This window comes from Chinchilla lanigera, unplaced genomic scaffold (assembly GCF_000276665.1).
Source record: "Chinchilla lanigera isolate Chin_1 unplaced genomic scaffold, ChiLan1.0 scaffold00010, whole genome shotgun sequence".
NCBI classification, from domain to species: domain Eukaryota; kingdom Metazoa; phylum Chordata; class Mammalia; order Rodentia; family Chinchillidae; genus Chinchilla; species Chinchilla lanigera.
Window position 1 is genome coordinate 6,217,874 of NW_004955411.1, and position 12,499 is coordinate 6,230,372.

The following is a 12,499-nucleotide window of genomic DNA, read 5'->3' on the forward strand; positions in this document are numbered from 1 at the left end:
TGCCCTCCCCCCTCCAGGCCAGCAGGCTGTGATAAATTCATATCAGATGCTGCACCATTCACAGTTGTCCTCAATTCACACAGCCCCGTCCTCACAGCAGCGGTGTGGCTGAGCTGGGACCTTGTGCGGGTGGCAGTTGAGAAAAGCGAGTCCCTCTGCCAGGCTCCGGGCTCCTACCGCACTGCCTTCCTCTGATCCCACCGGAAAGAGCATGCCTCGGCGGGCTGGCCAGCGCGTGGCCCAGACGCCCCCCCAAGAGGATAGAGGCTGACTGTGTGTTGAGGCGCCGTGGCCATGGTCCCCATGGCCAGAAGGGTCATGGGCAGAGCAACAGATGGATTTTATTCTGTGTGCCAAGTGGCTTTGATGAACTCAAGTCACATTGTACAGATGGATCAGAAGAGATGCTGCTGTCTTGGGAGCTCCTGAAAGTGGGTTGCTTTTCTGAGTTTGAGGCTAGGCTCTCAATCAGGAGTCCTGTGGATCATCTAAGTTCTCTATTCTCAAGACAGTGAGGCACTGGCTGTTGCCCACACTCACCAGTGGGCCCGGAAGAGCCTGTACAATTCCTTCAACAGGAATCCTGTTAGGATCTAAAGAGGACTCAGACAGTTCCCCAGAGCTCTTGGGAGGATTTTGTCAGCAGAATGGAATCATAATCTTTTGCAACTCTGCAGCCATTCCCATGCCGAAGCCCTCTAAGGCAATCTATAGCGTTCTAGTTAATAAATTAATTTACATTCTTATAGAAAACTCATTCCCCAAAGATCCCCAAGGACTTTTACCAGTAATGTAGAGGATTGACTTGAGGGAAATGTACTAAGCTTTTCAGTAAAAATATAAATAATGGAACAGGAGCTGGGCGTGTGAGAAGGATTCTGCCTTTTGGTTAGAAGCATTTTCTCCAAAAGGAAAAGAAGGGAGGAAGGGAGACAAGAAAGGTAAGAAGGCAGAAAGGGAGGGAAAAAAAAAGACAGAGGCAAAGGAGGAGGGGAGGAAGGGAGGGAAAGGGAAGGAAGTGAGGAATAAACACACAGGAGTCAGAATTAAATGCTTTTAAAAAACCACTGAGGCTACAGCACTAACTGTTAACGATGCTAACTGGCTAACCTTATTTCACACAGATAATACAGGTGGTGCAACTGCTATTTGAAGTCAGCTTTTTTGGACCTAGGTTCAATGTTGTTTTTAGTATACTGTATTTTTTTTTACAATCTAAGTGTACATGCTTCCCCTTATAAACCAATTCTTTTTCCTTCCATTTACAAAAAACTCTGTACTTCTTAGCTCCCACTATGTTTCCTGAATTTCAGATAGTTGAGTACTGTTTCTGTTTGCTTGTCACCTTTGACGCCTCTTATGCAATTATTTACTTAGTATATTTTCTTTAATCAATTTTGGCACTGTCTCATTTTTAAACCCTAACTTTTATGCAACACCCTCAATAAAACCCCTTGTTTTTCTCTAAGGTACGTTAAACCCACAGCCACTGCAATAGATTTCATGCAGTAAAATCATCACTGTGTGTATTATAGTTGGCAAGTGTAATGTGATCCGCGTGGCTTCGGTGAAACTCACAGAAAGTAACCGTCTTGCACGCTGCTTTCTCTTCCATCCGGTTGTCTGTCTTCTCTTGCTAAGAGCAGCTGCTTCTGAGCATGAACCATGCTTTGAGGACAGTGCATAGTTCCTGAAGTCAGTGCTTTCAAAGTTTGCCTCATAGGAAAACAGGTAGAATGCTTGTTCCCAGGTCCCTCCCTGGAAACTGTGGTTTTGTAGATCTGCAGGAAAGATCTGCAGGAGTGCCCAGGACACCACAGACACCTTCATTTCAGTGTGGTAAACATCTCTCAGAGTCAGAACCACAATTATTATTGTTCTCTGAGTTAATTAAGAAGGTTTAATTGAACTAACTCTCAGGACTCTGGCTAATGTAGTTGTATCTATTGATGTCTTTATCAAGTTCTTTTATACTTAAAAAAAAAATCACACGCTTCCATGAATGAATATTACTGGAGGTAATAGAAGACCTTACAGTGTTCACCCGGTTTTCACATAGTACTTCCACGAAAGTCTTTTCAAAGACCATGTGCTGTGAGAACCAAGGTGACTTTCATGGCTGTCTCTGTGAGGCTGGAATTAGACAGGACAGTGGTCAAGTGAAGAAAGCCACCCAGGGCCCAGCTGACAAGTAAGATTTCTGCAGCTGAGTCACAGAGCTCAGTCTCTGGGGAGTGAGGTCAAGGTCACTGAGCAGGAGAGGAGAGCCCGTGTAGGAGTACGCAGGTGTGTGAGGGAGATGGGGAAGACAGGTGGAAGTAGCAGACATAACAAGCTAAGGCGAAGGTTGAGAGGCAGGGCCGAGGCCAACAGCTGGCTCAGGAAGTCAAGGCCGGTATCTGGATTCAGTACAGATAGAGGCAGAACGAGGAACCACAAGTCAGAGTGAGATTGTAGACATCAGTTGCAGTTTTTTATGTCCTTTCGATGTGTAGTCCATAGCTGACTAATGTTAAACACATGCAGACTGAGTGGTGCACTCTGGTTTGTGAATAAACTCCAGGGGCTGGGGGAGAGTGGGATATGAGTGGAAAAGTGAAATCGGGGTGGTCTGTGGTGACTGAGATGTGTTTTTCTTTTTTAAATGAATAAGCACTTATTATTTCCTCCAAAATTTTAAAAGACTGTTCTATGTAGTTGGGGACAGAATTTGGTTTTCTTCTCCTTAGCACCCAAGAGAGGACAAAACACCCCAGCCACAGCACCTGACCCTTAGGTGCTCCCATCACATCTAACTGACTAGCTCTTGGGTCTGAGTACCAAGAGCTCATTTCTTAGCATATTTCTTGCTCCCTCCTATAAGATCTGTGTTTCTAGCAAAACCCTCCTATCTAGATCTGTGTTTCTTAGACAAAGTAGCACTCATCAGAATAACTTGGCAATAATTGACCCAATGTCTTTTCCGCTTTTGGAGGACCAGTTTTTACAATCTGGAAAAGATCAACTACAAGGAGGCTTCATTTATAAACAAGGTGGATTAACCATGCTCATAGTACAAACACAAAATCAGAAATCCTGGGCATGGGGAAAACCTATGCACAATATCACAGCTTGTGTAAGGTTTTAAACTCATCCCTAGTCAATACTTTAATTGTTAAATGATTTTTATTCCTCTTTGTATTTATTCAAATTGGACATGAAACTTTGCATTTACAGAGTTTGCATGTACACTTAGCAAACTTTAGCAGATCTTCTCAAGTTGCTCACAGCTCTGTGATACTACAGCTCATCATGATCAAGCACAGCTGTACAAAGAGCAAAAGGAGTAAAAGCATATTTCTTTAGCCTTGTTAACTGGCACCTAGAATAACGAACATCCCTACTGACAGTATTGATCATACTGAGCATTGATTGTCCACTATGTGCCAAGCTCTCTGCTAACTACATTCCATGGAGCAGCTCATGTTTTTCTCCCAAACTACCTTGTGAGGTAGACAGTGTGCATTGCTCATTTCCAGAAGTGAATGAGGTTAAGTTGTTCCAGGACTCAGTTCTAGGGTGCTAGAACATGTGTTCGCAGCACCCTCGATCATCTTTCATGACCTGAGAAGTTGTGTCTGGTGAGATTTTGTCTCCTGATCCCATTCTCTTACGCTCGGAACCAGCCCCACAGGAACACATAGAGCGGTGATACAGGAAATTAGACTCGGATAATTTTTTCCACTTTTGATCATTTTTCTACCTTTTCTGCTACTGAAACTGCTTCCCTTCTCTGAACAGCATTCACATGTAACTTTAATAAAATGAGGGACAAATTTTCAGTAAACATTCCAGTCTTCCAATGTCTGCATGGGAAGGGAGCATTCTGGAAGTGAGGGCCGTGTGTGCATGTGCAGAAGCCGAAGAACCTCCCAGGCAGCTCAGTTCTGAAGACATTTGTGCAGGGCAGTGAGAAGAGCAGTGGGTGGACGCTGAGCCAGGAAGGTGAGGCTTTCCCAAAGTGGAGGCCGGGGAAGGAAAGCAGGGAGGAAAAGAACAAGAAGGACACACTCTGATGCAGGTAGGTGTGTGGAGGGCTGGTGTCTTCAGCCTTTGGCAGAGTTCCCACAGTGGTAACTACCATGCACAAATGCTCGTAGTACCCTTTTACGCTCAAGGGATGTGAGACGCACTGATTGTTTCCCCTGTATTTTGAACTTTGCATCCAACTAGTGGGGAAAAATACTGTCATTATTCTTCTCCCACAACCATTCCTCTTGAAGGTATAAGGGTTGGGTGAATCCTTATAAAATGACTGGAGTTCCTTTGAAAAAGACTTGATGTGTAGCTGTTGTCACTTAGTTACCTCAATGTCTGTTGTTGTTTTATCTTGTTTTCTGAGACAGGGTCTCACTATGTAGTTTAGGCCGGCTTCAACTCACTAAGTAGCCCAGGCTGTTTTTAAATTTGAGGCAATTCTCATGCCTCAGCCTCCCAAGTGCCAGGATTACAGGTGTGCACTAGCACACCCAGCTGGCTACATCAACGGTTTTGTCCTCAGGAAGAAGGCAGAGACATACTGAAACCTATGCTGTTTGGAAATCATTAAAAAAAAATGATTTTTATAACATCTTTGGATGGACTGATTTCTTTTTCCAAACATTTTCTGAAGTATTTTCTAATTTATTCTTCATAAGCTTTGACTCTTATGACAATATTCGATTCTTTTGCCTGTGGAAGAGCATTCTATTGTTACTGCACTTTGCATGTTTTCTGATTCCTTTGTGACCATATTGTCTTCTTTTTCTTCCAGAGAAAACTTGTTCTGTTTTCTTCTTACTTTTGCCCCTCGGGGAGTGAGCACAATGTGTTTACATTGTCAGTTATACCTTAGGTGCTCAGATGAGCCCCATAGACTTGGGATTCTATGAAAATAAAGTCCATGCATTCCCAGAAATACCTAGGGTTGACATAGGGGAAAGAAACTCCCAACCTGCTAGATGTCTGGGACAAGTTCATGTGCTCTAAAATTGAAGAATGGATTTTAGGAACAATGGAGGTTAAGAGCAGAATATATTTATTGAGGGAAAGAAAGCTTCTATCTGAGAGAGAGAGAAAGAAGTGATCCTGAGTGGGTTGCCAAGGACCCTGCCTTCTCTAGGAATTTTTATAGAGCAAATCTACAACATGAGGCATGAGGTGGGAAAAATGGGAAATCACAAGTTGGCATGAGGTGGGACAAAACTATGGTCATCCCATAAAGTTACGAGTATAATCGCTCCAGTAAAATAGATTAAATCAGGATCAAATGGGGAAGTAGGTCATGTAGCAAGTGGGCATGGATATAGAACAGAGGCCTTTCACATAGGGGTTGGGTTAGTGACTCTTCCTCGCTCTCTCAAGGTGATAGAGACCTATTTAGAATATCAATCCTTGATGTTTAACCTTAGGAAGGTTTGTGGGTGCATTTGTTTTATCTTTTGTCTTGAGGTCTGGCTTACAGCAGAGGTGCTTCTCTCTCTCGCAGTTGTAAGGTATCTCATCTTCTGCCCTGGCTCCTTAGAGGGCCCAGCCCTATATGACTGCCTGTAATATTTTTATTTAACTTAGTTACCTATAATAGGGTCATAAGATACATGAGAAAGATCCCTCAAAAATTTGAAGATAGGGTTTATGGCTTAGTGGTGGGATGTCGGTGTAGCATGTACAAGGTTCTAGGTTTGATGTCCAGTACCATAAAACACATTTGGTGACACATAGTATTTGAGAGAAAGATAGTTAGTTATATTTTTTTGAGACAGGGTCTTGTTATGTTAATAGATGCTACTCAGCAGTTATTGAATTGAAAACAAACTTGGGGTAGATGTCACAGTACGGCATTTGAAGTACTTGTCCTAGTAAGGAATGTGAAGTACTTTTTAACTTTAGAGAATGCATAGATCAATATAGACAAGTGGTTGAGCTAGATCTTCTTAAAAAAAAAGAGATGATTGGGTTCTGGCATTATTATTATTATTATTATTATTATTACTTTTCGAAGTTAGAAAGTGGATAAAATATGTAGTAAGATAAAGGAATAATTCAAGTATAGTAGTGGAAATGGTGACAGACATGGAATATGTCAAGAGAAAGAGTGTGTTGCCATGTACATAGTCTGATGATGTAACAGTATAAGGAGAAAAATCTGTATCTATATCTATATATCTATATAACATCTATCTATATCTATCTATCTATCATCTATCTATCTATCATCATCTACTTTTTTTTAGGCAGAGTCTCGCTATGTATTTCTGGTTGGCCTTGAACTTGTAGAGAGCTTTCTGCCTCAGCCTTCCAAGTGTTGGGATTACAAGCCATGTGTCACTCCACCCATTCTGAAAACAATATGAAGTAATAAAATGATCAAAATGAGATAGAGTTGGAGAGACTTCCTGTGGAACTCTTGGGAGGCTACTTTCTTTGTAATCTTTTGAAATTTATGCTTTGAAGTTAAAAAGAATGATTTTGATCTATCCCATCTGTGATGGAAGAAAGGTTTCAGGGTCCAAGGGAAACAAAAACCGAGGTTTCTTATTTGCCAGGTGTCTGAGGAATGGGCTGGGCAGCTTTAGGCCCTCCAGTGGTGGGAGGTGCTGACTCCCACGACACCAGATAAGGTAGAAAGGTAATTAACCAATAAGAGACAAGGTGTTACCGGAAAAATGAAGTTCATGCACCTGATTACTAATTAATCAGGCGTGAGAGCACCTTGTCGACGTATTCACTGTTTAATTATAGCAGCCTCTCTTAGAAAAGAAGCATATGTTCCCAGCTTAATCTACTGGTTTATACTGACATCAAATTGTCATTATCAGAAAGAATCAGGGCTTTGATTATTTCCACTAATTTATTGAACACTTAAAATTAATGAACCCCAGGCTTTTTAAATGTGCTCAGTTGGTTTGGAAGATGGGAGGAGATAGGCGGACGGGGAAGAACCTTCATTAAAAGGACAATTTGTTTGGATAAAGGTAAAGAAAATACATTTCATGGGTGATCTGAACTCCACTGGTGAAAAACACAAGAATTTTAAAAACTGAGCTTATAAAATGATAGAGAGAAAATCGGATGTGAGGTATGGCCTCCTGGACACCGTTGGCCTCCAAAAAACATATGGCTAAATAGTTCCCTCCCTAACTATTTATGTGTCGGTTATTTCAGAGAGTCTTACTGCAATTACATTTATTAAATAAAGGCAATACAAATCAAATATTGGAAATCAATTGTTAAATTAACAGAGAATTCTTTTTTATGGTGAAAATTTAGTTAGGCTGAGAATAATATTACATAAAGCCATTTTTTTCACAAGTGAATATCATTAGCATAAAAATGATCTTTTTATCACCTCCCTGTTGTAGACTTTTGTATTCAGTTTCAGGTGAAGATCAAGTCCGGGTGAATCTCCTGGTGAAGGAAGGCGTGGTGCCCCCAACTATTTCTGGTGAGTATTAATTCACGAAACCAAAGCCCGTGGTGCAGCAGAATGTCCTCTAGTAGGTACAAGTTCATCCTTTCGATGTTATTTATAAGCAGGCAGGTATCAGCTCTGCTCCTATGCTGCCAACTCTATCTTGTTATGCCCTATCATTAAAATATGTGTCTTCATGTCAAAGAAAGATATAAGGGTGCATTTATTTTTCAAAACAATAGAAAGTAAGGATTGAAACATGTAAATAAGCACACTTCATAAATTATGGACCATATGTGCACATAGGACTGCAGATCTGCAGATGGGCCATTAGACCCACTCCAAATGGAAAGAGAAATCCAGGAAATCTCTAAACTTTAATTGTTCCTGGTAATTTCAGGAAATCGGTGTAAATAAATCCTCCCCAAAAGTCAGATGGTTCTGTGAAACCTTTCTAACTCCAAAAAGCAAAACTCTTGACGGGTAAAATCTCACAACTGCTTTCTCATGTATTTCATTATTTGCTTTTGTTTGCCTCCGATGTCTTGTAGGAAGGGTACGTCTCTTCAAAGGCAGAGTTTTGCTATGATTTTCAGTACCATTTTTGTGTTAGGTCAGAGCAGAGACCCTGCTAACTAGAAAATGACGTAATTCTTCCACTTCATAAATAAAAGAGGCAAAAGTACTGGATACAACTGTAGGCTAGAAGAACTGATGGCCTCTGCTCCATGGTCACTGTCCCATGAAGAGAGAAATCCAAGATCGTATTCCTAACAGGTTCTTAACTCCCAGCACTTTTCATTCTTTGTGTTTCCTGCCTTTAGTCCCTTTTTTTCTTCAGTGCTATATTAATAGAAGGCTCTGTGTGAGCTGAGAGCAGATCCAACAGTGGGTGAGATGGAGTGGTCTTTGGCTACATGGGGTTTCATTGTCTCTTGAGGATGTCAAACAATTATTTACTAATTAATGAATTAATTATCTTTAAAATAATTATTACCAAGAGAGAAATACCCTGTAATTCTCTCTTCTTTAAAGTCCTACATTCAAATTCTCTATGAGAATTGAGGGATTGGGCCCTTGTTTGCCTTTTTAAAATTTTTATTAGTGCATATTTTCAGTCCGTAGTGTTCACATTATCTGTAGAGTTGGTAGGTGCACATAACGCAGCTTCATTCCTCCTCTCAGCCCCTTTTCCTTCCTCTCCCGCCCTCCGCCTCTTAATCTCCTTTCCATTTGAGACAGATCTGTCCCCCTACTTTCTATTACATCTTTTATTTTGCTCTTTGTTTGTAATATAGGTTTTTAACATGACAGAAACCATGCAATATTTATTTTGTAGAAGACCTATCTTTTGGATAAGCTCCTGTACCAGACCACTTTAGTGAATAATGGAATATGTCTGGATGGTCATTTCTGGTTCAACCAGCCTTTGTCAGAGTGGCCTGTCATGCAGCATCTACTATGAAGATTTCGTGTTCAGGACTCTTTGGAAGGACAGCATGAGTGGCCAGCACTCAGACACTTCCAGGAGCCAGTAAAGCCCAGATGTGCTTTACTTCTGTAAATTACAATATGCTGAGCAAACACAATGCTGATGCTACTTAGAGTGGTAACTTTTAACAAGGGGAGGGACCTTACTGGCCTTCCTCTCTAATTTGCTTTATTTTCCATATGGGGCCATGGATGCCAGGAGATTAAAACCATTTACATAGACTGTCAGTAGTGCCTGGTAGAGCCTGGGTAAGAACTCACATGTCCCAACTCAGCTATACCGTGCAGCCTGTAATGCATTTCAATTATTTAAGGGGGAATTTATTAATCTATGAGTTGAAGTAAAATCTATACCCAGTTTTCCAATCTTATATAGTTTGAGATAGAAAAGTATTCCAAAACCCAAGAAAGTATGGAACTAGTACATTATCACTCTGTCTGCAAACTTCTCAAAAGAGTAGGCGTCTCCTGATGTAGAGCTAGAAAATGTAGATTGGATGGAGAGCGAGTACCTGGAGGGCAATGCGAAGCTCGCATTTCAAACTCAAAACCACCTCAGATTTGGGCTACTGTTGAGCGATAAGTTTTTCTAGAGAAGCACAGTGAGGCCTCATTACAAATGTCGATCCTGAGTAAAATCCATGTACTTCCGTTTTAAAATAAGTTAATCTAATGATTGTGGAGACAGACCAAGTGTTGACAGTCTCCTGTCCACTTAAAGCTGTCCACTCCTCAAGGAGATTTTTGGGAGACTGGACCCGGCTTCTTCCTGTGCTCACCTCCACTACAGTCCTTAACCCACTGTAATATGGTCCCACCTAATTTAGTCCGTGTAAGCAGAACCACTCCCATCCTGCTCACCCTTGGCCTGATTGTCAAATTCAACCATTGTTTCTAATTTCTTGTCTCACCAGAAGTTTGCTATTAACTAGGTTACTTCTCCTCTCTAGAGTTGCTTTATTTCTTAGACTTCAAGGAAAGGTAAACAATATATCTCTGACAGTGTTTTCATTAGTCCTTATTAGCTTCTTTCTCTTTCACCAACTTTCAGGGTCAATAATAGTCATGTGGAAGCCTACTTTGAACTGTATAGAAATCAAATCACGTTAATAAGAGATGGAAACATGGGAAGCAGAACTGCACAGAATGATCAAATTGGTGCATGACATCCACTCATTAAAATAGCCACTTACAGTTCAATTTATCAGATTAAAAGTAGCTGGGCCCTCCTGTGAACTGGAATGAAGATGGCAGACTGAAGAATGTTTCCACCATTTGTGATACAAAGTTTAAGTAACCATGGGTTTCTGAGGCTGGGCAATGGCAGGACATCCTGTCTGGCCTTTGCGGTAGCAGGTTCACCACCCCAACAAATATCCGCACTCTATCCCTGTTTGGGTATTTATAATATTAAGAAGAAAGCAAAATTGGAAGAAAACTTAGGAAGTTATCACAGTACATTTATAGAACATTCATAAGCTTCTTTCTAGGCTTATTCCAAGACATTGCCATATTTCTGTTGTTTACCGTGTGCTCATTAAGTTGCACAAGATTTCTGTTTCACCACAGTCTATGTACTTTAAGTATTTGAGGGCTCCAGACCATCGCTCCTGGGGATTGCGTTCTGGTAGAAAGAACAGCTGAGTGTCCCTGTGATTCTTGCAGCAAGCACTTTCTCTGTGCACTTAATGATCCTTGGGGTTATCAGTCATACTTGGAGATTAAAGGACAACCGCTAGGCAGATTATGATGGAGCCTATGTGTCAAACATTGGCGGTTAAGTAAATCACAGATTTGAATATGATAGGCTGTTATGAAGTCACTAAGATCATGTTTACAATGAGTTTAATGGCTTTAGAAAATGTGCAGGAAAAATGGCTAGGCTAAGCAAAATCATAGCTGATTGCAAACATAAGAACTGGATGTGATATAATCTCAATTACACAGAAATACCAAGGTATTCTAGAAGGAAACACAAATGAAAGGTTGCCAGCAGTTATCACTATGTGGAAAGATTACGGGAAATTTTTATGTTTTTTTCTTACAGTTTCCAAGTAATCCATAATAGGCCTATGTAATATTTACAATAAAACAAAACACAAGTGTTTAAAAAGATTGAAATACATTTTTCTTGGAAGTGGAGGTAATCTAAGGGTTGGATAATTATTTGCTTCCAGCTGATAAATATTTTTATGAAATCTTATATAATATCAAAAGGCACCTATTTGAGGAGGTGAAATACCATATGCCTCCTAAAATAAGGATAGAATTTGAAAATCATCATAATGAATAGTGTTTTTTCTTTATTTTCTAGCTTCTACCTCTGCATCTGAATCAGCTTTAAAATGGTCCCACTCTGAAGCATGGCAGGATGCTAAAGAGGGCTGGGGAGGATACAACCACAGCATTCCGGGCCCTGGGGATGATGTCCTGATTTTACCCAGTGAGTACAACAACCTAGGAGATTAATCATAGGCAGACTGAACCAGGCCTAATCAGATTGGAGATTGTGTTTCATTTATGTTGTCCAACACAGAAAGAAAATAGAAATAATTTGACACTTATTATCACAACCCTTTTTTAGGGGACTAATATAGGAGAGGAGTTTCATGGCTCAGTGAATTCCAGAACAAATAGCCCACCTACCTTTACTAAAGTGAAGTAAGCAAGCATTATCCTAAAAGGGGTTTAGACAACTACTAACTGGATAATGTCCTTCATAGCTCAAAAGAACACGGATAGTATAGAAGAAAACAATTCATAAATGTCTCTTTAGTTTCTGACGTTGTGAAGTTTTACATATAGGACTGAGAAAAGTGGAAAGCTGTCTGTTGTCAACATTTATCAAAATCCTAGAGAAACATGACAACAAAACTCCTACCATCTCTCCATCCATGTATCTAGAATTACCTCCCAGTATGGCAGTATAAAACAGTGCTCACAAACCTGTGGCATGTGTGCCATAGCACGCTATTTGTATCTTTAAAAGCTCTAGAAGGTTCGCCGTCACTGATACAGAAGAAAGATAGTTCTTAAGATATACACAAACACCTATACTGAAAATATTCTTTTTATTTAAGAGTGAGTTCGTAAAGGTCCCAGAAAAATTTCACTGGCCTGAGATGAAAATGTCTTCCATAGAATAACTATGTTTCCTCCCAAAGTCCAAATTCCATTTATGGTTTAATTGTCACCTCTTAAGGCAATGGTTCAAATATCCTTTGGCCACCCATGAGGTAATAATCATAATGTCAAACATTTACTGCACACTAACTGTGTACCTGGAACTGTTCTTCAGGTACTGGTTCAGTCCTCACAATAGCATTGTAAAGTAGGTAGCATTACTATCTTCATTTCTACAGACAGAGAAACAGGCCCACGGCAGTTAAATAACTTGTTCAGGGTCACAGAGCTTTCAATTCAGCAGAGTCATGATTTGAACCCAAACAACTTGATTCCAGTCCTTATTCTTAAGCCATGAAGTACATTCCCTTTCTGAAAGGACTGAAGGTAATATAAGAAAAAGAGTTAGTTACACTGTTTGCTTTTTTACAATGGCAGAATGGAGACTGAGTAAAA

General features: G+C 40.4%; 1 protein-coding gene across 1 annotated transcript in view; it reads left to right on the forward strand.

Moving 5' to 3' along the window:
- Nucleotides 1-12,499, forward strand: part of Pkhd1 (polycystic kidney and hepatic disease 1 (autosomal recessive)) — a gene marked incomplete in the record, with an annotated part of 446,270 nt that overhangs the window by 229,774 nt on the left and 203,997 nt on the right. The window contains 2 exon segments of the mRNA XM_013510899.1: nt 7,394-7,462; nt 11,235-11,363. Coding sequence (XP_013366353.1) covers nt 7,394-7,462; nt 11,235-11,363 — 198 coding nt within the window.